The 23,844-nt window shown below is 23.9% G+C and overlaps 9 protein-coding genes and 1 non-coding gene across 10 annotated transcripts; 4 read left to right on the forward strand and 6 right to left on the reverse strand.

Moving 5' to 3' along the window:
- Positions 1-85: 85 nt before the first annotated feature.
- Positions 86-1,438, reverse strand: DDB_G0289773 (hypothetical protein; the record flags this gene model as incomplete). Its single annotated transcript, XM_631019.1, has 3 exons — positions 86-295; positions 408-1,063; positions 1,204-1,438. The coding sequence occupies 3 exons, from the start codon at positions 1,436-1,438 to the stop codon at positions 86-88; spliced, it is 1,101 nt and encodes a 366-aa protein (XP_636111.1).
- A 464-nt stretch (positions 1,439-1,902) lies between these two features.
- On the forward strand, positions 1,903-4,951 carry DDB_G0289775 (hypothetical protein; the record flags this gene model as incomplete). The annotated part of the gene is made up of 3 exons (XM_631020.1): positions 1,903-3,144; positions 3,491-3,655; positions 3,794-4,951. The coding sequence occupies 3 exons, from the start codon at positions 1,903-1,905 to the stop codon at positions 4,949-4,951; spliced, it is 2,565 nt and encodes an 854-aa protein (XP_636112.1).
- Positions 4,952-5,896: 945 nt separating this feature from the next.
- Positions 5,897-7,934, forward strand: kinY (LISK family protein kinase; the record flags this gene model as incomplete). Its single annotated transcript, XM_631021.1, has 4 exons — positions 5,897-6,144; positions 6,261-6,475; positions 6,566-6,671; positions 6,764-7,934. 4 exons carry the CDS (start codon positions 5,897-5,899, stop codon positions 7,932-7,934), a joined length of 1,740 nt encoding a protein of 579 aa, XP_636113.1.
- Positions 7,935-8,172: 238 nt separating this feature from the next.
- DDB_G0289777 (hypothetical protein) lies at positions 8,173-9,755 on the reverse strand (the record flags this gene model as incomplete). Its single annotated transcript, XM_631022.1, has 3 exons — positions 8,173-8,678; positions 8,794-9,276; positions 9,749-9,755. 3 exons carry the CDS (start codon positions 9,753-9,755, stop codon positions 8,173-8,175), a joined length of 996 nt encoding a protein of 331 aa, XP_636114.1.
- On the forward strand, positions 9,380-14,996 carry DDB_G0289805 (hypothetical protein; the record flags this gene model as incomplete). Its single annotated transcript, XM_631023.1, has 5 exons — positions 9,380-9,382; positions 9,469-9,542; positions 9,654-9,706; positions 10,004-10,963; positions 11,206-14,996. 5 exons carry the CDS (start codon positions 9,380-9,382, stop codon positions 14,994-14,996), a joined length of 4,881 nt encoding a protein of 1,626 aa, XP_636115.1.
- On the forward strand, positions 9,682-9,754 carry tRNA-Met-CAU-13. Its single transcript has one exon. It is a non-coding gene; the product is annotated as a tRNA-Met (tRNA).
- A 450-nt stretch (positions 14,997-15,446) lies between the features above and the next one.
- Positions 15,447-17,132, reverse strand: DDB_G0289779 (hypothetical protein; the record flags this gene model as incomplete). Its single annotated transcript, XM_631024.1, has 2 exons — positions 15,447-15,802; positions 15,911-17,132. The coding sequence occupies 2 exons, from the start codon at positions 17,130-17,132 to the stop codon at positions 15,447-15,449; spliced, it is 1,578 nt and encodes a 525-aa protein (XP_636116.1).
- Positions 17,133-18,009: 877 nt separating this feature from the next.
- On the reverse strand, positions 18,010-19,919 carry DDB_G0289781 (hypothetical protein; the record flags this gene model as incomplete). The annotated part of the gene is made up of 2 exons (XM_631025.1): positions 18,010-19,457; positions 19,547-19,919. The coding sequence occupies 2 exons, from the start codon at positions 19,917-19,919 to the stop codon at positions 18,010-18,012; spliced, it is 1,821 nt and encodes a 606-aa protein (XP_636117.1).
- Positions 19,920-20,251: 332 nt separating this feature from the next.
- On the reverse strand, positions 20,252-23,398 carry DDB_G0289807 (hypothetical protein; the record flags this gene model as incomplete). The annotated part of the gene is made up of 4 exons (XM_631026.1): positions 20,252-21,924; positions 22,018-22,259; positions 22,352-23,081; positions 23,275-23,398. 4 exons carry the CDS (start codon positions 23,396-23,398, stop codon positions 20,252-20,254), a joined length of 2,769 nt encoding a protein of 922 aa, XP_636118.1.
- A 56-nt stretch (positions 23,399-23,454) lies between these two features.
- On the reverse strand, positions 23,455-23,757 carry DDB_G0289809 (hypothetical protein; the record flags this gene model as incomplete). Its single annotated transcript, XM_631027.1, has 1 exon — positions 23,455-23,757. One exon carries the CDS (start codon positions 23,755-23,757, stop codon positions 23,455-23,457), a length of 303 nt encoding a protein of 100 aa, XP_636119.1.
- Between the last annotated feature and the right edge of the window lie 87 nt (positions 23,758-23,844).

A 23,844-nucleotide genomic window follows, 5' to 3' on the forward strand; every position in this document is an offset into this window, starting at 1 on the left:
AAAAATAAACATTATGTCATTTATATTTTTAAACTTTTTTTGTTTATTAAATTCTTTTTTTATTTTTTTTTATTTCAAATATTAATTAATTAATTGACATAAAAGAAGGTAATGGTGGTGAAAAAGTAACCATATTAACAATTGATTTTGGCATTGGAGAAGGTTTTTCAGGTAAAGAATTTATATCTGTTCTTTTTTCAAAATAAATTACTTCATTTTCTCTTGATAATGCTTGTTGTTCTATTGTTACATCATTTACAATTGAATTTAAAATTGTTGAAATTTTTGTATTTGACTATTTATTTTTTAAAAAAAAAAAAAAAAAAAAAAAAAAAAAATTAATAAATTATAATAATAAATAAATAAGTATATATTTTTTTTTTTTATTTTAAAAAGAAAAAACTTACAGGTTTTTTAATTTTTGAAAAATTAACTTGATAAAAATAACCTAAAGCATCAGAAATTTTACCTTGAGCTTTTGAATTTAAAGCCATAAACATAAGAGTTTTTGAATATTCTATAATGATAATATTGGAAACTATTTGTTTTAAAGATTTTGGTAATTTTTTATATAGAGAATTTTCTAAATCCTTTAAGAATTGTTTAGTCATTTCAGCTTTTTGCCAAGCTTCACAATGTAATTTTGAAATTATTGATGGTGAAGTCGATTGTTTAACCGCTTTTCTAGCAGTGATTGATAATGCAGTCGATAAACAAAGTTCATACATTGCCAATGAGAAACCTTGACGACATTCGGTTGGACGATCTTCGGGTAAATTCATCCAACGTGGTAATTCAACACTTGTAATGAAATTGAATATACCCGCAGCTATCTTTAAATGATTAACCATTAATTTTGCATTTTCATCGAAACTACTCTCATTTGAACAATCATTAATCTCTGATGCTCTATTATAATGTGCTAATGCATAAACAACCAAACTCATTATCAATTCGAATCTTAATGAAAATCCACTATAAAAACTACTTTTATTACCTGTTATACTTGACCATGAAAATGATAATTGTTCATTTAATCTTAATGAATTATTATCTTCAACAGCTGTAATAATAATAATAATAATAATAATAATAATAATAATAATAATAATAATAATAATAAATAATTAATAAAAGTATATTTATATTTATAATTTTATAATTTTATATTTTTAAAAATCTCTCTCTCTCTCTCTCTCTTACAAATCATTAAACCATATAAATCTGGTATATATTTTTCACATGCTGTTATTACTGATTGAAAAGAACTCTTTTCAATTATAATTATTAATTCATTTCTTGATAATGATGTTTGTGATAAATGTGTAGATGATTGTGGTGTTTGTGTACGTATAATCTTTTCAAATTGTACTCTTTTAGATTGTGGTAATTCAAAATTAATAAATAAAAATTTTAATGGTTTTTCAACTTGACTCATTATTAATTATTTATTATTATTTATGCACTGTATTATTGTGTTACTACTATTATAATATTAAAATAACTATTATATTTCTTTGTTTTTTTTTGTTTTTTATTTTTTTTATTGTTGTAAGGGGGAGGGGTGTTAAAATATTTAATTTAAATAAAAAAGAAAAAAGTGAAAAAACAAGATTTTTTTTTTAATTTTATTTTTTTTTTTTAATTTCAATTTATTTTTATTTTTATTTTTATTTTCATTTTTTTTTTTTTTTTTTAAACACAAATATAATCCAAACTTGGATAGTTTTGTTGCTGTGAAGGATATAATCAAAAAAAAGAAAAAAAAAAAAAAAAATGAAGATAAAAAAAAAATAATAATTTCAAAAACATTATTTTTGAAATCAATTTTATAAAATATTCATATAAGATTTTAAAAAAAAATAATAAAGATTTAATAAAAAAAAAAAAATAATAATAATAATGAATGAAAATTTATTTTATGATGAAGATGAACATGAAGAAAAAATAAAATCAAAAAGAAATCAAAAATTAACACAAAAGAAAACAAATGGAAAAAGACAACTTTACTCTGATGATGAAGAAAGTGATTTTGAAAATGATGAAAATTCCGATGATGTACAAACAAATTCCAATGGCTGTGTTGTTAATAATAATGAACAAAATAATAATAATATTAATGAACAAAATAATAATAATAATAATAATAATAATAATAATAATAATAATAATAATAATAATAATAATAATAATAATAATAATAATAATAATAATAATAATAATAATAATAATAATAATAATAATAGTAATAATAGTAATATTAATAATAATAATAATAATAATAATAATAATAAAAAACTTAAATGTAACCCAAAATTAAAAGTTGAATTTGTGTCAACCCAATTCATTGATGATACTGGTTATAATGAGAATAAAAGATATTATTTGGGTTTAAAAAGAAATAATTTCATTAATAATTCAACAAATTCTAATAAAACTACTACCACCACTACAACCACAACTACAACTACAACAACTACTACCACTACTAATGCAAGTGATGATGATGATGATGATAAATTTCCAACAAAATCAGGGAAAAGAATTATTCCAAAAGGTATTCCATCCTCATTTGTTTTATTTGATCCATCAAGTTTTAAAATGCCACAATTTTATAAGAATCCATATGGTAGTTTGTCAGCATCTTCACAATCACCACCTTTATCACCTTCAAAACAGGTTAAAAAAAGAAAAATTTCACCAACTTCCACTTCTTTTAATTCTTTGAATTCTTCAAATAGTAGTTCAACTCAAAGTCAAAGTGAAGGTGATGATAATATTGTTGATGATGATTCTGATGATGATGATGATGATGATGAAGATGATAATGCTGATGATGAAGTTGAAAATGTTGGTAGTATTGAAGAAAGTAATCATTTAATCAACAGTAATAATAATAATGAAAATTTTAAATTAATGTTAAGAGAGAAATTAGAATTAATTTTATATCAAAATAGATCAGAAATTGAAATTGTATTTTATGAAAATATAATTGATCAAATCATTGATGAATTACCAACAACAATTCAACAATTAAGTTCAATCTTTTATGATGAAAGTATTATTGATGAACTTGGTGAAAAAATTATAAAAGAAATTAATGAATTTAATGTTTTTAATTCATTAATCTCTTATCATAGTAATGTTATTAATCAATAATAATATTAATAATTAAATAATAATAAATAATAAAAATAATTGAAAAAAAAAAATAAAAAAATAAAAAAATAAAAAAAGTAAAATGGAAAATAAATTTAAAAAAATAAAAAATAAAAAAAAAAATCATCCCAACTCATTTATTTGTGATATTTTTTTGTGTTGGAAGATATTTTCGAATAAAGTGTTTTTTTGAAAAAAAAAAAAAATTAATTTTAATTAATATTTATTTTTAATCACTCAAATTTCTAATTTTTTTTAACTTTTCGAAAATTAGGTTTTTTTTTTTTTTTTTTCACTTTTCTTTTCTTTTTTTTTTTTTTTTCACAAAAAGTATTCAAAAGTTTTTATTTTTATTTATTTACAAATAAATAAAAATAAAATAAAAAAAAAAACAACAATGAATGGAAAAATAATAGCTTCTATTGTTTCCTTTATTATATTTTTGGCGTTGGGTGGTGGTACACTCTTTGTTTCATTGAAATATTTAAAGCCAAGTGTGAGTAATAAAAGAAATAAAAATAAAAATAAATAAAAATAAATAAATAAATAATTAGTATTAATATTTTAAACTTTTATTTTATTTTATTTTTTTTTTTTTATTTTAAATTTTAAATTTTAAATTTTTAATTTTTAGATTGATTTAAGTAATGGTATTGAAACTACATCATGTAAAGTAATAAGTACAGAGGATCAAGCAACATGTAATAATCTTAAATGTGTTGACCAAAACACTGATATTTGGTGGTACAATTCATGGGGTCCATCATATTTCTTTGTTTATGTATCTGGTGGTACAGGTAATTCGGATTACTATGATGATGGTGGTGATGATGATGATGATGACGATGGTGGTGATGATGACGATGATGATGATGGTGGTGATTCAGGAGATGGTGATTCAGGCGGTGATTCAGGTGGTGGTGACTCTGGTGGTGATTCAGGTGGCGGTGATATTGGTGGTGGTGATGAAATGAAAATGAGTAAGAGTAAATTATTAAAGGCTGGTAGTTCATTACCATCATCACTTGGTACCACTGGTGCCTCTGAATTCAATGGATACGTACCACAAGAAATTAGAGATAAAAGATTAGAAAGAAGATTAAAGGAGAAACAATTATCAAGAGCATTAAAAGCAGCAACTACCAATGCTGCACCAACATCAGGTAGTAGCTATTACGCCAGCTCAGCATCTGGTTGCAATACATGTTACCAAGGTGTTTTCAACGTTAACTATAATATCGGTAATGGTAGTGAAGTAGAATCATCGATTCAAGGTTTAGTATCATCAGATTATAGTTGGGTATCAGATTATGTTGGTAATTATCAAAATGGTTCCTATTACACTTGTTACTATCAATCTGATGAACCAACAAATGTAGTATGGTTTAAACCTCCAAAATACAGTTCTGGTAGTTTGGCTGGTACTATCATTCTTTCAATTTTATCCTTTATCGCATTAATTGTATCTGTTCTTTTCTTATTTGCTGGTTGTAAACATCATAGTAGTAACAGCCATCACCACCACAACCATCATAACAATAAGAAAAATCATACAAGTGGTGCTTATAAACCAATTGTTAATCCAACACCAATTAGTGCAAAGAAAGGAAATTATCAATCTTATCACAAGAATAATGGATCTTATCATGGTGGTTACTCTACATCGGATTCTGCCCCACCACAAAATGTTCCATATTATCAATATAATCAAGGTGTAGCTCAAATCGATTTTAGTGCAAATCAAAATGGTAGTATAAACTATGTTAATGCTCCACCAAGTTATAGTAGTTAATAATTTTTAAAACCTTATTCAAAAAAAAGAGATTGTATATTTTAAATAAAATTTTTGAAAAAAAAAAAAAAAAAAAAAAAAAAATCGTTTCCACTTTTTATTATTATTATTTTTTATTTTTTATTTTTTTTGATTCAATTCCAAGTTTAAAATAAAATATTTGAGATATTAAAAACATTTGAGATTTTTTTTTTTTTTTTTTTTTTCGTTCACCATTGCAGGATTTCGGGCCGCAATCATAATTATAAATAAAAAAAATATTTTTAGAAAAAAAAAAAAAAAAAAAAATTAGGAAAAGAAAGAGGTTTGTGGATGATTGAAAAAAAAAAAAAAAAAAAAAAAATTTAATTAATTTAAAAAGGTAAATTAAATTCGAATATTTTTCTAGCCATATTCAAAAAAAATTTTTTAAAAAAAATATTAATTTTCAAAAAAAAATAAAAAAATATTTAAATTTTTTTTTTTTTTTTTTTTTTTTTTTTTTTTTCTAAAACCCACCTCTCCAATTTATATGTGTATCCATTTATATATCAAAAGCTCTGAATAAGATAATAAATTAGTTGGTATTTGTATTTATTTATTTATTTATTTTTATTATTTTTTTTTTTTAATTTTTTTAATTTTTATTTTTTTTTTTTTTTAACCTCTTCAAATTTTTTTTTTCATATTTTAATTATAATAATAACACTTATACCCCTTTCAAAATATAAAAATATAAAAATATAAAAATATAAAAATATAAAATTTACCCCACTCACTCATAAATACCTCATAAAAGTTATTCAATTAAAATTTAAAATAATTAATTAATTTAATATTTAGTCACAAAATAAAAACAAAAAAAAAACAATAAAAACAAAAAAAAAAAATACTAGTTTATAAAAGTTCATTTTAAAAAGTAAAATAATAAAACAATAAAACAACAATAATAATAATAAAAAGGAAATGATAAATGGAGAACAAACAATGGTTGAAGATGAACTTCCTGACCAAGGTAAACCAATGTCAGATGAATCAGCAGATATTGATATTAAAGATTTAAAAGTTGGTGAATCTATTGGTAGTGGTGCCTATGGTATAGTATATAGAGGTACATTGTTTAATTCAGATGTAGCAATAAAGAAAATTCAAAATGAAAAAAGTGAAAAGAATGAATTTATAAAATATTTAAAAAGAGAAGTAGCAGTTTTAAAGTAAGTTAAATTCAATATTATTATTATTATTATTAACCTTTAATAATTTAAAGTAACATTAATTAATTTTCATTATTATTATTATTATTATTATTATTATTATTATTATTATTTAGAAATATTCAACATCCAAATATAGTTCAATTTATTGGAGTTTATTATGAACCATTAGCAAGTCCATCTTTAGTAAATAGATTATTAAATTCAAGTTCAACATGGATTGTAACTGAATATATTGGCGGTGGTAATTTACATGAAAGAATTAAAGATACTAAAAAAGATTTTCCAATTGAATTAAGAATTAAATTATCTTTAGATATTGCTTTAGCAAGTATGTTTTGTTTTTTTTTTTTTTTTTCATATAATATATTCTTTTTTTAAAATATTAATAATAAATTTAATTTTTTTAAAAAATATATAGTGGCATATTTACATAGTAGAGATATTATATTTAGAGATTTAAAAAGTAAAAATATTTTAATTGATGATTCATCTTCACCAATTAGAGGAAAAGTTTGTGATTTTGGGTAAGTTTTTAATTTTTATTATTATTAAAAAAAAGAATTAATATATATTAATATTTAATAAATTTTTTTTATTTTTTTTTTATTTTTAAAAGTTTTGCAAGAATTTTAAATAAAAAACAACAAGGTAATAGACATTTATCAATTTGTGGAACAGACTCTATAATGGCACCAGAATTAATATTAGGTATGGAATATGATGAATCAGTGGATATATTTTCATTTGGTGTAGTATTGTTAGAGATGATATTACGTAAAAAAGTATCGAAAGTTTTAGAGAGAGGACCACAATCAGCCTTTGAAATTGATCAAGATTCAGCACGTCAATTAATACCAGATGATATTCCAGTACTTTATTCAGATTTAGCATTGGATTGTATAAAATATCAACCAGAGGAGAGACCAAATTTCTCACATATCATTCATGTATTGAAACAATTGACTTCATTATTCCCTGTGGTTCATACATTTGATAATCCATTATCACCAACTTCATCACCAATCACTCCACGTAAAAATTCTTTAAATTCACCTTTTACAAAATCAATGAGAATGAACTCTTTTGATTTTAACCTATCAAATATAGTTTCTTCAACAAGCGTTCAAAATAATTTAAAAAGTCAAAATTTAAATTTTACTTTATTAAATTTAAATCAAATTAATAATCAAGATTTAAATGAAAATAATAATAATAATATAAGTAATAATATAAATAATATAAATAATAATAATAATAATTTAAATGATTGTAATAGTAATTTAAGTAGTAGTACAAGTACAATATATAATGATTCACAACAAACAATAATTGATGAAGATGAATTAGATAAAGAAGAAGAAGAAAATAGAAATAAAGTTAATAATTTAAAAGAGAAAATGTTATTGGTAATGGGTGAATTTGATATTTATATTAATAAAGTTGGTAAGGAATTATTATTAGTATCGGAAGAGGATCATATCTCTCAAAAATATGATGAATGTAGAAAAGTTATCGAAATTAAAAAGGTTTTAGGTGAAGTTATTGAAAGTGATATGAGTAATAGTCAACAATCAAATACTCCAAGAAAAAATTCAAATGTTACAAATTCCCGTGTCGCTTTGTTTTTGAAATCAATGGAACGTTCACTCAATGAAATTTATTCAAGCTCTGATGTATTAAAACAAAGAATTGTAAAAGAAGATGATTTGGTTGAATCTTTATTATTGGCTAGAGTGGTTTCAAAAATAAAAAAAATTCATTTATCATCATTGGATATTAATAATTAATCAATAACAAATAACAAATAATAATAATTTTGCGTATTTTTTTTTTTTTTTTTTCATAAAAATATATATATATAAATTAAATATAATTTGATTAATCAAATATATAAAAAGTAAATAGTAAATAATAACAAATTGTACAATAATTAGTAAATAAAAATTAATTTTTAAAATTAATTTTCTTTTTTTTTATTTTTTTTTTTTTATTAAAACATAAATCAGTTTACTAATACTTAATGATTTAAGATGAAATATAATTTCTTACAATGTTTACAGTATTAGGAATTGAATCAATTATTAGTTGTTGTTTAATATCATATAAATACAACGATTCAACACTATCTGGTAATATACCTGGTGTTAATTTTTGATTGAATCCATCAAATAAATGGACATGAGTTACAGTATTAGGAATTGAACCAATTATTAATTCTTTTTTAATATTACCTATATACAACCATTTAACGCTATCTGGTAATATACCTGGTGTTAATTTTTGATTGAATCCATCTTCAAAACAGACACTCGTTACAGTATTAGGAATTGAACCAATCATTAATTCTTGTTTAATATCATATAAATACAACGATTCAACACCATCTGGTAATATACCTGGTGTTAATATTTGATTGAATCCATCTAAGAGCATTACACTTGATGGTAATTGATTTTTTTTTAATTTTGATAAAATATCACAATTGTCTTTGAATGCTATACAATCCTTATTATCTCCCCATGAAAGTCTATCTGTATTAATATAAAATTTTAAATCATAATCTAAAATTGGTAATTAGAATAATGATTTAAAATTGTCAATGAGAAAAATTTTAAAATTTTTAATATGCATATTAACAAAACTTACACTTAATAAATTCATTGTTATTTTTATCGATTTCTATTTTGAATCTATCATTACTTTTATTTAGGGAATAAATTGATTTTAAATTATTTTTAATATCATCAATTATTTGATTATTGAAATGAATGATTTGATTATCGTATTCATTTAATTTATTTGAATTATTGATATTATTATTATTATTTAATACTATTAATGATTGTTGATATTGTTTAATAATTTTGATTGTATCCCTATCAATAATAAAATCATCTCCATTATCATATATTTGTTGGTCATTAAATTTTAAAATTTCATTTAATTTTTCAATGGTTGTAATAATTTCATTTTCATTTTCATTTTCATTTTTATTTTCATTTTTATTATTATTATTATTAATTATAGTTGAAAGTATTTGATTATCATTATTGATTGAAGAAGTTATAATTGTATTTATTAATGTATTATTTTCAAAGGTTGTTTGTAATTGTTTTTTAATATCTAATTCTATGATTGAAATGATATGAATTTTTAAAATTTTTTTTTTAAATTTTTTTTATTTTCACAATAGATTTTAATGCAAAAAACAGTTTTTCTTTTTTATTATACCATGGTTTTAAAATGCTATTTATATAAACCAATACAGAAATATAAAAAGATTTAACTTTTTTGTGGGTTGGAAAAATTTATAATAAAAAGCTTTATGCAAAAAAGCTGGCGGACCAATTTTTTTCAAAAAATCAACATGTCAGGTTGAGTCGGTTGGGTAGTGCGTAGGTCTCATGATCATAGCCCAACTTTGAAATAACGCGGTTTACAACATTTACAAAATCATTCTTAAAAAAAAAGTTGGATAACGCAATTAATTTTTTTAAAACTAATAGTGAAAATTTTTTTTTAAATCATCAACATGTCAGGTTGGCTCAGTTGGTAGAGCGTAGGTCTCATAATCCTAAGGTCCAGAGTTCGATCCTCTGACTTGACATTCATTTTTTGTGAAGAAGTCCCTAAAATCAAGGGATCGACTCCCATTTAAATTTTTTAACGAAAAACGAAAAAAGAAATAAACGAGAATTTATACATATAATAAATAAATCACTGTTATATCTTCACCGCCACATTCATTCCTCTTAATTTTACCCTTTTTTTGCTCATTAAAGCAAGGGCTATCGTCCTATATACTTTTCAACAATGGCTGATGATCACTCAACTGAATTACAGTTAAATCATACAGATAACAACACAACCAATACAAATAACACCTCCACAACCTCAACAACAAAAAACAAAAGTGCAAAAATCGACACACCTAAAAAACAAACCCCAACAAACCAACTCTCACTAAACAAAGGACTTGATAATCAATTAGATATCATTGCACCTCCATCAATCACAAGACCACTCTCTTTCTTAGAAAAAAACAATAACACCATCAACATTAAGTGTTACTTTAATCAACCACACATCCGTGAAGAATTAACCTCAAAAGATGACACAAGAATTCAACAAATTCACAAAAACATTCACAAACTCTTCGAAGTTATACTGTCGCCATCAGCATTCAAAATAATTGGTGCAACTGCCTTCGTAAATTGCAACGTTGATAAATTAACTTCAATAATCAACCTTCAAAACCAACTTGCACTAAATATCGACAAACTCAACTATAGATTCGATATATCATCAAATGATTATGCAATCATTAAAACATTCATTAAAACGTACTCACCCAAACATGCAAACGATGCAATTACAAACAACCTCACTAAATTCACCAGTTGTACATCAATTGAATCATTTACTGTCACATACTCATATGCTGTTGCGTTTAAAAGCTACATTATAACATACCATCTAATTGATCACACACACAACATTGTTGATCAAAAGATCGAACAACCATCTGGTATCACAAGATATATCAAAGCTGCAACACGTAGTGTCACTAAACACAAAATTCAACATGCAAAAAATGCAGATATGGCAACAACTATAAAAAATGCTATCACAAACCCAAACATGAACAAAAACAATCAACCACCAAAAAACAACATTAACACCCCACCAATCAACGAAATTGCAAATTCCAATCGCAATAAAAACTCACTTCAAAATAGTGGTTCAAAAGCTATACTAAATGAATCACTTGATATTAACAATCAATCCCAAAACAATAATGAAATTTCACACAAAAGTGATTCTTCAAATAATAATAACGGGAAAAACTCATTATCAATGAGCAATCCAACCGATCCAACAATTGTACCACAAAAACCTCTACAATCTCAACCAAACAAACCAAGTGCACCAACTCCAAATCCAATAAATACAAGAAGAAGCAGCAATGCCCTGACTACACAACCAGTCAATACTGGTGCTGCCAAACCTAGTAAGGTATGAGCTCAAAAATCAACTTTATAACATGGAATTGTAGAGGATTCACTGAAAACGCAAACAATCAACACAATTCCTACCAAAAAGCTGTTGACACACTACAACTACTTATATCAAAACTTCCACCTCGTCCAACAATCTCAATACTCACTGAACTCAATTCATCACCATTACAACTTAAACATGATTTTCCCGATCACATCATCTCTGTCACCAAAAGAGGAAATGGTGTAATAATCATTAACCATAACCCAAACACACTCAAACTCAAACACATATCAACAATTGATGGTAGAGCTATTTTAGCAGACGTTATATTTCCAAATCAATTACCAATTGGTATTCTTGGAATTTACGCACCAGCATCAAATAATACCATCAAAAAGAATTCATATGCAACTTCACTACAAACACTTCTCCACAACCACTCAACAAACCCAATACCAAACCAATCCCAACATGTATCTATTATCGCAGGAGATTTCAACTGTATCCACAACGACAATTCACTATTAGATGATATTATCCAATCCTACACATACCAACACCATCTAATTGATCAAGGTGAATTTAAAAACACTCCAACTCATACACATGGTAACAGATTAGATAGAATATATACCCAATACAATAGAATAGACCCTGAAAATATATATACACAAGTCCACCAAATTCCATCTTCATTATCAGATCATAATCCAATATCAACAACAATTTCTTCACCTTTTCAAATAAATAAACATAAGAAAAGATGGATATTATCACCTGGTACTGCAAATGACCATGAAGCAATCAATATTATCAATCATTTAATAACTAATCACAATAACACATCAATCAATCAATTTACAAACTGGTCAAAAGTAAAATCAAAAATTATTAAAACTCTAAAAAACTATCAATATAACAAAGACAAACAAACTCAACGTGCAAAACAAATACTATTAGAAAAAGCAGGAAAATTCAAACATCTTGAAGAACAATGCATCGCTGAATACAATATTATATGTAACAAAAACAAATTACATCAAAACCACACAAACATATTAAAAAAACATATAAATGGAGAAATACCTAGCAAGTATCTATCAGCAATACTAAACAAAAGATCAAAAGATGCAAAAATTGAATCAATCCAATATGGCAACATCATTACATCCGACCCCGACCAAATTGAAAATGCGTTTGTTGAATTCTACACAAATCTATATAGCTTACAAATATGTTGTCCAATTACTCACCAGCTCATGCTAAACACATGGCCCATCATAAAAAATGAATATTGGAATGGTTTAGACTCACCATTTATACAAGATGAAGTTGAAGCTGCAATTAAAACCTGTAACCCCAACAAATCACCCGGTCCAGATGGCGTTACAAATGCATTCTACATTAATCATTTAAACCAAGTTAAACCAATTCTCACTACATTATTCAACGATATACTAGAAAATCCTCACCACATCACAACAGAATTCACCGAAGGTCTTATACACACAATTTACAAGAAAGGCAACCCCTTACTCATATCAAATCGTCGTCCCATTACACTTCTTAACACTGATTACAAGATCCTCTCAAAAGTAATCAATGCACGTCTTCTGAGAATACTTCCTTTCATCATCAACAACAACCAAACTGGTTTCGTACCCCACAGATTCATCATAGACAACATCATCAACATCAATGAATTAATAAACTACCTCAAATCTAAAAACCTCCCTGGTATCATCACACTATTTGACTTCTTTAAAGCATTTGATTCTATCTCTCACGATAGCATTAAAAGAACATTAATTCATATTGGAATACCAATAAAATTAATAAATTTAATCCACAAGCTATTATCTGACTCACAAGCAAAAATTTCAATTAATGGTAAAACGACCAGAAAATTCGATATTAAAAGAGGTGTAAAACAAGGTGACCCAATCTCAGCCACTTTATTTGTAATTGTAATTGAAATATTAGCAAGAACAATAAATGCAGACAATTCAATAATTGGATTACCAATTTCACCCAATCCACAAATTAAAATCAAATTTACCCAATTTGCAGACGACTCTACAACATACAACATCAACTACGAACAACAACAACAATCAATAATCAAACATTTCGATAATTTCTGCGCTTCAACATCATCATCTTTAAATTTTGACAAAAGTGCAATTATAGAAATCAACCCCCACAAAATCACTGATAAACACTTAATAAACAACATTCCACAATCAAAAAGAATTCCAATAACCAAAAAAGATCAATCAGAAAGAGTTCTTGACTATTTCTTTAATCATAATGGTTTACATAGGAAATTACCAGAAACAATGAAAACACTGATTAAATCATTAGTGCTATGGAAAACTATTGGTACAACATTAAAAACAAAAACAACCATCATAAACACCTACTCACTATCACCAATAACATATTTATCATACCTTGAAGAATTTACAAAAGATGAAGAAATTCAAATTAATAAATTAATCTCATGGTTTATGAATTCTCCCGCAAATTCTGAATCACCAACTCTCAATACCAATTCCATTGAAAACAACACATCAACCATCCATTCACGTGCAAAAATACCTTTGATGTGTTATGATAGATCATTAAAACCATTAAAAGAAGGTGGTTGGGGTATGTGGAATATACAATTACGACAAGTTGCTCAAAAGATTTGGATATACAACAGATTTTTACAAATGCATAAATCTGCAAACAATTCAATATACATGATAAGTTGGATGGATCAAATCATCAACAAATCAATCTCTTCTCCATACCTTATAAAAATAAAAAAAGAATGGGAAAACTATGCAACTCAAATTGGACATCTAAAAGATAAAGTTCAAATCCTACAACCAATATTAACAAAAAACCAACCCTCTCAAACATTAAACACAAATAATATTTCACTACCACCAACACTCAAAGAAATCTACTCGACAATACTAAACAATCACCAATGCAAATCAAAAGACTATATTGGCAAGAAATATTCAGATCTACTTCTTACTCCGCACCAACAATCAATACAATTATTATGGAAATACACATACGACCAACTTTTTGTCAAAATTCAAAAATTAAAAGATCCAAAAGGCCGTGATACAATGCAAAGATTCCATGCTAGATGTCTTCCGATTAATCATCTACACAACAAAGTTTGCCCCATTTGCAACAATGAAATGAATAATGATCCCTATGGTCATTTGTTTTTCAATTGTCAGCACACAATCAACTCCATTAACCACGACAAATTAAAATATTTTATATATAAAAATTGCAATGGAAACAAAAACTGGTCACTAACAAAAAACCAAACAACAAAATTATACACACTCATCTATAAACCACAAACAAACAACAAAGCATTTAAACCAGATCCAACTATCAATATTAATTTTCATTTTGCAGAAAACGCACAATATAAAAAATACAGGTTCAACTGGAATTATATAAACACAAATCTTGATCTAGTCAGAACACATGCATATTGGAACATAATCTCATTAGTTATTCACCAAATATGGATATGGTTATGCAAATCATTATTTGACATCAATATAACTCAATCAATTGATAATTGGAACAACCAAATAAACAACACAACACTAGATTATGATATATTAAAATCAAAATGGCACAAGCTAATAAGATTGGAATATTCAAGAACTTTATCAAACTTTAACCAATACTCAATTAAAAACAACCTCACAAAAACTCAAAAAGAAACCCAATGGTCTGAAACCATCAAAAAATTTAAAAAAGAATGGAGCATAAACACAAATGAACCAATTCCAACAATTACACCACCAATTAATTATTAATTACCTAATCTAAAATAACATACTATTTTAAATTCACAAAAACTAAAAAACCTAAAATAAATAAATAAAAATAACATACTAATTGTATACTACAATAGTTTATTTATATCAAAAAAAAAAAAAAGACTCCCATTTAACTACTCGGATTGTAATCTATTTAATAATTCATCATATTGCAAACACAGCAATAATTTTTAATCCATAATACACTATATTTTAAAATTGAAATTAAATAACCCATAATGCACTATGTTTTAAAATTGAAACTCAAATATTAAACTATTAATTTATCTTTAATGGATAATAATAAACATACAATACATTGAGAAATCTATTGGATTAACACTGATTAAACAATATTATAAATAATATAATCAATTAAAACCAATATTTTATGACAATCATTCTTTTTTCTGGATAAAGATATAAAACTTTATTTTGTTTAGATTATTAGTTATTAATTTTTTTACAACATTCACTGAAATGTTTAATTGTATTTAAAGCTTGTTTTTCATTTGAGAATGGACCTGTTAATCTAAATACAGAGGAGCAAGAAACATAGTTTAAACACATATCATAAAGTTCTGGGTTATTTAATTTCATTTCATCAAAATCTGGTAAACAATTAATTTGTTTTGCTAATTGATCAGAAAATAAAACATAATCACCAAATGGGAATAATGTCTTCATTTTTGCATTTCTAATTTCATTAATTTTAATTATATCTTGTCCCATTTCTTTTTCTGAAGGTAAATCTATTAATCCAGAAAATACATAGTTAATCCATCTAGATTGAAGTTCCAATACTTTTTTATAAAAAAAAAAAAAAAAAAAAAATTAGATTAATATTAAAATTATTATTATAATTATTATTTTATTATTATTATTAATATTATTATTATTAAAATAATTACATGAATAAAATGGAGTACCAAAAATTCCAACTAAACCTAAATTTTTAACTTTATGAGGAAAAGTAAAATTATATAATAAACATGGTACATAATTATCATTTGGATTAAATGATAATTTTTCTAAAATTTCTTTTTCAAAAAATGAAAAATTTAAATGATAACCAGTTGCAAAGATAATTTCATCAAATTCAATATTAATTATTGATTGATCCAATTGATTTAAGAATTCCAATGATTTATCATTTGAATTATTTAATAGATGATTTGATAAACATTGAATTTTACCTTGTTTAATATTATCAATATAGGAATCGATACAAGTAAATAAAATTTGAAATGGTTTATCAAAATTAGTTTCATCATTTTGATAACTTGGTTCATTACAATTATTACCAGATAATTGTTGTAAGAATTTATTCATTGCAAGGTTATATTCATTTTCAGGTAAATCTTTCATTTTATAAGAATTGGCTCTTAAACAGATGATTAGGTCCACTGGAACACCATTATCATTTTCATCGATTTCATTACCATTTCCTTTTAATATATTTTTAATTCTTTTACTATTTGAAGGTATTGCCCATTCATTTAATTTTCCTTCACCATAGAGATAAACACTTTGACAACCTGAATTACAAAGTTCTGAAGCAATTTGTAAACCAGTACATGATTTACCAACAACTAAAACTCTTTTACCAATATATTCATTTGGTGATTTATATTGATTTGAATATCTATATCCACCAGTAAAATTTTTTAATGGTTCCATTGGAAATTGTCTTGGTTTATTATTCATTCCATTACCAACAATTAAGAAATCAAAAATTTTTGATTCACTTTTTTTACTTGAGGAATCTGTCCATTGGACTAACCATTTATTATTTTCGAGTTGTTTTACTTTTTCAACAGTACTACCAAATTTGATACAATTTAAAAGTCCAAAATGATTTGCATAATTTGATAGGTATTGATGAACTTTTTTTGGTGATAAAAATAGATCTTGATCTTCTGGATGTTGGAAATCTGAAAATGTCATTGAAAAATGAGATACATTGGTATGCATTGAATCCCAAGGTATAGCTTCATCAAGTGACCAAACTCCACCAAATGTTTCTTTTTTTTCAAAAACAGTTGGTTCTAAACCACATTCTAATGCTGATTTACATGATGTTAAACCTGATGGACCACTTCCAATTATACAAACTGTTTCACATCTATTCATTTTAAAAATAATAAAAATAGAATTTTTTTTTTTTTTTTTATACTAAAAAAAAATTTTTTTTTTTTTTTTTTTTTGATTTTATAAATCTTTTAAAAACTGAAACGACTTTTTATAATAATAAAAAAAAAAAAAACGGTTTTAGATTTTAATTTTTAAAATATCTTTTTTTTTTTTGAAAATTTTATTTTATTTTTTTTTTTTTTTTTCAAAAAAATTTTCAATTATTAAATCTGGGGTGGTTAGGATATTTTTAAATTTATTATTTATTTTTTACAATTAAACCAATATAATGAAAAAGAAATTAATAAATTAAAAAAAAAAAAAACAATACATTTTTTAGTATTCTTAAAAAATAAAATAAAAAAAAAAAAAATAAAAAAAAAAAAAATATGATATAATTTAAAAGGAGATGAAAAAAAAAAAGGAATAAAAAAAGAAAACGATAATAAAATTTTATTTAAAATTAAAAGTTTATTTATTTATTCATTTATTTATGTATTATTAAAATCTAGTAATTTTTGGTCTTAAATGTTTTTTTAAAAAATTCAATTATCATAATTTTAATAAAAAGAAAAACATAAATATATTAATAGATTTATTTTTATTTATATTTATATTTTTATTTATATTTTTATTTTTATTTTATTTTTATTTTTATTTTTATTTTTATTTTTATATTTAAGTTTTTATTTTTATATTTAAGTTTTTATTTTATACTATTTTAAAATCAATTTTCATTTATTATTCACTATCATATTAATATTCACTGTAATCCTCACCACCTCCACAGTGGTCATCATAATCTTCATCATAATCTTCATATTCTTGATCAAGATTTAAAAAATTTTGAATAAAATCTGAATATGAACGAGATATTTTATTTGCCTTTTTTTAATAATGTTTCAGATTTTTCTTTATTTTCATAACCTTTACAATTTAATAACATATCAGAGTAAGAAATAATTGATTTGATAAAACTATATTTAACACCCAATTCGTAATAGTATTCACTCTTTTCTAAATCTATATCTATACCATCAATACCAAATTGAAATAAATAACCAAGTGAATTCAAAGACTCTAAAACATATATATTTGAATCTGTAAAGAATGAGCTATCACCATAATCATCTTGATCATCATCATCAAAATGAAGTGGTTTAAGACTTGCTTCATATAATAATGATAAACCAATGTTTGAATCTTTCTTTAATTTATCTACACCAACACCAATTAAATATAATGTTGAAAGATGAAAAAACCCATTTGATATATTACTTTCTTTAATTGATTTTGAAAAATATTTATATGCATTTCTATAATCTTCATATTCAAACATATACTCTTCACCAACATTATTTAAATGATTAATTGTAATACGATTTTGACTTAAACTAGTTGAAATCATTTCTTCAACCATACCCAATTGATCGATTAGTATTGGTAAATAGCCTTTAAAGAATGAATTGAATTTATGTTTTTCAATGAATAATTTAGCTTCATTTTCAAAGTTTCTAATATCACCAAATAAAGTTGAATTTCTATAATTCAATTTTTCATTTACCAATTTTTTAAAATCAGTTACCTCTTTACATGATGGATTTAATTGATCAGCAGCTCCTAAAAATTGAATTGATTCATTATATTTTCCTTGAAATGATAAAATTTGAGATAATCTAAAATAACTACGATAAAACAATGGTGATTGTTTCATTGATTCAAATGAGTCAATTTTACTTTCTTCCAAGAGTGATCTAAATTCATTTGGTTCAAAATTATTTAACTCTCTTGATAAATGCACTTTTTCATATCCTTTTAATGAACTTAACTTATAATATTCAAATTTTGAAATTGATCTATTTAAATAAAGTAATGATTTTAATTCACATAAATCCATACCACTTTTTTCAATTGGTGATTCTTTATTATAACCATTTAATTGATCAATACCCTTTGTATAATATTCAATTGCTAAATTATAATTTTTTTTTGTATATTCAATATTACCAAGTTCTTTTAATTTAATTGATTCTTCAATTTTATTTTCTTTTTTTGTTGTGATTTTTGAGGTTGTTGTTGTTGTTGTTGTTGTTGTTGTTGTATTAGTGTTAGTTTTATTTGATAAATTTGATTTGGAATTTGGAATTTTATTAGTTGATTGTTGTGGTTTTTGAATATTTACTATATCCATAGTTTCAATTGATTGAATTGTATCTTCTAATTCACCTTTTAAATAATCATTCATTTCAATTAAAATATTAATTAAATTTTGTTTTATATTTTTTAATTCACTTTCTTCAATTTTAAAATCTTTAATTAATATAACTTTTTTAAAAATTATAAAAAAAAAAAAAATATTGTTAATTTTATAATTATTAATTTATTTTTAAAAGTAAATTAATTAATTAACTTACAATTATCATTAATTTGATTAATACTTGAAATTTGTTTATTTTCAAATGATAATTTTTCTTTATCATTAATTTTGGTAAAATTGAAATTAATTAAAAGTGATGATAATAATTGTACATTGAAAGAATTGAGGTTTCCATTTGAAATAATACTTTTTTGATAAAAATTATGGTCATTTGTTAAACAATTTGAATTGGTAAAGTGAGGATTCATACAAAGGAATTTATAAATTAACTCTCCATACTCTTTACAATCTACCCAAGGTTTACCAATTTCAATTAACCAACGTTCTTTAAATTTATTTTCTAAAATTTGTTTAATCTTGATATTAATAATATTTGATAATTTAAAATAATTAATAATATTATTTTTCATTTTTTTTTTTTTTTTTTTTTTTTTATTATTATTTATTAAGAAAGAGAGAGAGGGAGAGAATATATTTGTAAAAAAAAAAAAAAAGAGGAAATAATAATAATAAAAAAAAAAAAATTAAAAAATAAAAATACAAAAAAAAATAAAAAAAAAAAAAAAAAAAAAAAAGTGTTTTGAACAACACCACATTTGGAAATTAAAAAAAAAAAAAAAATATAAAAAAAACAGTAATAACACATTTTTTTTTTTTGTTTTTTTTATTTTATACGAAAAAAAGTGCACTGAGAGTGAAATAAATAATGTTTTTTTTTTTGTTTTGCTTTTTTTTTTTTAGATTAACCAAATTTTGGGAAATAATTCATTATTGTTTTCCAGTAACTTTCTGGATGGGTTGAACAATGATTTTGATAAAAATGTATAAATAGTGTTCTAATTTGAGTAAGTCTTTGTTTTCTTCTTTCTTCAATCTCTTTGAAACTTAATGATTGACTATGATGACTATGTTGTTCATTTATATTTGATGTTGATTTTGATTTTTCATTATTATTATTATTTTGATTTTGATTTTGATTTTGATTTTGATTTTGATTTTGATTTTGATTTTGACCAACTTTATTAAGATTATTAATTTGATTTACTTTATTATTTGGTTGATTTTTGGTATTAATTTGATTTTTTAAAGTATCAAAATATTTATTTTCAAAAGAGAAAGCATTATCCCAACTTTGAGCTAAGCAATCACTATCATTATCTTCATCATCTGAAACCAATTTATGAGATTTATCCTCTTCAGTCTCTTCACTTTGTTCACTACCAGTGAAACTACTAGATGGATGATAATTCTTTGGAGTTGAACCACCACCACTATTCAATGAACCAATAATTCTTTTTTCAGTGAATGAACCCATCAATTGCCAACTACCACCAATTTCTGGTTCAACTTGAATATCATCATCTGATCCTCTTCTTCTCTTTGGTCCATTTGGTACATCCATTGGTATACTCGTACCTGAAGTTGCTGGTGATGTATGTAATTGGTGATGACCATGATGACCATGATGTCCATGATGTGATTGTTTAATCATAATAGATGATGATCCAAAACTACCAGCTATATTATTATTACTATTCATTGGTGAGTGAGAAATTGGTGTTGGCGGAGCTGATGTATTATTATTATTGGTACTATTATTGGTACTATTATTGTTAGTGTTATTATTATTATTAAAATTATTATTATTATTATTATTACCAACTTTATTCATACCAATAAATAATTTTGGAGAATTATTTTGAGGAGTTACTGGTGCAGATTGAGAAATATCAATACCTTTTGTATTCCAACTACTTGGTGAAGAGTTTTTGTGTCCACCAATATTACTATTATTATTACTATTTGATTTGTTTGATTTGTTTATATTTTTTACATTATTATTATTATTATTATTATTGTCTACAATATTTTTTCTATCTACATAATTATTTACAATCTCTAATGGTTGTTGAGAATTTGAATTTTTACGATTACCAGTTGGAGTATTACCTTTATTATTTACAGATTGTTGTGATTGTGCTTGTTGTAACTGTTGTTTTAGTAATCCCATACCACTATTATTTGTAGTTTGTTGTTTTTCTTGTTGTTTATCTTGTTGTTTATCTTGTTGTTGTTGTTGATTTAATTTATTAAAAGTATGAATTGAAAAATCCATTGAAGAGATGAAATCCAAGAAATAAAAACAGAAATAAAATATATCTTCACCTTTACCAGCTCTATCACAAAGTTGATGAGAGAATAAGAACCAATCGTAGGCAACCGTTAAAAAGAGCATTTCCCAATCCTTTAAAGATTGATGAACCTCACCATCAGCCCAAAGACTGATTCTAAGTAATGAAATAAACAATGGTGTTCTATCCCATCCAGATATACAATGAACTAATAAACCAGATGGGTTATTATCATCAGATACATATTTTAATAATAACTTGAAATAATTTTGTGTTAAATTTACTATTAAAAAGAGAAAAAAAAAAAAAAAAAATAATAGTTAATATATATCTATTTTTTTTTTATTTTTTTATTTTTTAATATTAATATACTTACTTAAATCCCAAGTTTTATAAGATTCCCATGGTATCATTGGTAATTGATGATCTGGATGTAAATTTAATTCTGCTGGATCTTCAATACCATCCCAAGAATAAAATAAATCTTTTCCACAATGTTGATTTCTATTAAAATCTGCAAAAAATTCTACACCAGGATAAGGAGTAGAAGAAATTACAAAATCTTGATATCTTCGATGCATATCAACTTTTTCTGATGAACAAACAAAGAAACCAAACCTTTTTTTTTTTTTTTTAAAAAAATAAAAAATAAAAATAAAGGTTAATGAAATTTGTTTTTATTATAATTATTATTATTATTTATTACTTACTTTTTCTTTTTATTTTCAACCATTAAATCACAAATGTATCTAATATTTAAATGTTTAATAACTAGAATATCATTATTTCTAAGATGTTCCATATCTAATTGTTGTTGTGCCTGTTGTTGTCGTATTTGAGTTGACTGTTGTTGTGCTTGTTGTTGATCATGTTGGCCTTCAACATGTGAATCATGATGTTGATAATGTTGATTAATAACTGAAGAAGTCATTGTACTATCATTTTTATTTAATCTATCAATATCAATTGAATCTTCAATCATACTATTAGTAATTGGATTATTTTGATTATTATTATTATTATTATTTTGATTATTATTATTATTATTAATTTGATTATTATTATTATTTTGATTATTATTATTATTTTGATTATTATTATTATTACTAAACATTATAGATTGTGATAAAGAAGAAGTTGTTGGAGATGGAACAGAAGAAAATTGTTTTTTCATTGAATTAACACCAGATTGAAACATATATTCAATCTTTTGAGAGAGTGTTGAGGATCTACAAAGATTTTTATGATGATAAAATATAACTGGAAATGGGAATCTTGTTCTTACACGTGCAAATCTAGATTGATCCAATAATTTTTCTAAATTACGAGAGAGTTCTGGATGAACGTGTTTATTCTTTTCTTTACATACTTTACATCCTGTCTCTAACTCGTGTTCAATAAAAATTAAATCTGGTGGGTATGTTGCGCATAATTCACCTTCTTTATTATTGATTAATGATATTTTATAATCTTTTTCAAATAATGTATTTACAATTTCTTGATATTTAAATAATTCCTTGTTTTTTTGTTTTGTTGTTGTTTTGTTTTAAATTAATTAAATAATAAAAAAAAAAAAAAATTATTTAATATTAATATATATAATTATATAATATTAATAATAATTATTTTAAACTTACTTCATCTCTTTTACCAGGGAATGGTTGTTTATATCTTCTAAAATGAGCAAACATTTCGGCTAATTCAGATGCCAATGAATCACCACATGCAAGCGAGGGGTTAACTTCAAAAGAGTTCATTGTATTGGCATCGTTTGTCGTATTATCACCATTTGACGATATATCTTCAGAGACAACTATAGATGGTTCATCATCGTCATTGCTATTGATTGTGTTATTATTATAGGAAACGAATTCTCTCTACTTATATTGCAAGTATTATTATTACTACTGCTGTCACTATTATTATTATTGTTTTTATTATTATTATTATTATTGTTATTATTATTATTATTACTGCTGCTGTTACTACTACTACCACTACTATCGTTTTCGACAGATTTTTTAGGGGATTGTGAACAAGGTGTATTTGAAGGCTTTATTGAAGAAATTAATTGTTCTGTTGTTGAGGATGGTGGTGTGCTAGAGGTAATTACCATTTTAATGGATTTGTTTTTTTAATGAGGTGAAAGTAATTGAGCGTATTCCTAGTGTGTGTCTTTTTTTTTTTTTTTTTTTTTTTTTTT

Source organism: Dictyostelium discoideum (genome assembly GCF_000004695.1).
Source record: "Dictyostelium discoideum AX4 chromosome 5 chromosome, whole genome shotgun sequence".
Classification (NCBI taxonomy): domain Eukaryota; phylum Evosea; class Eumycetozoa; order Dictyosteliales; family Dictyosteliaceae; genus Dictyostelium; species Dictyostelium discoideum.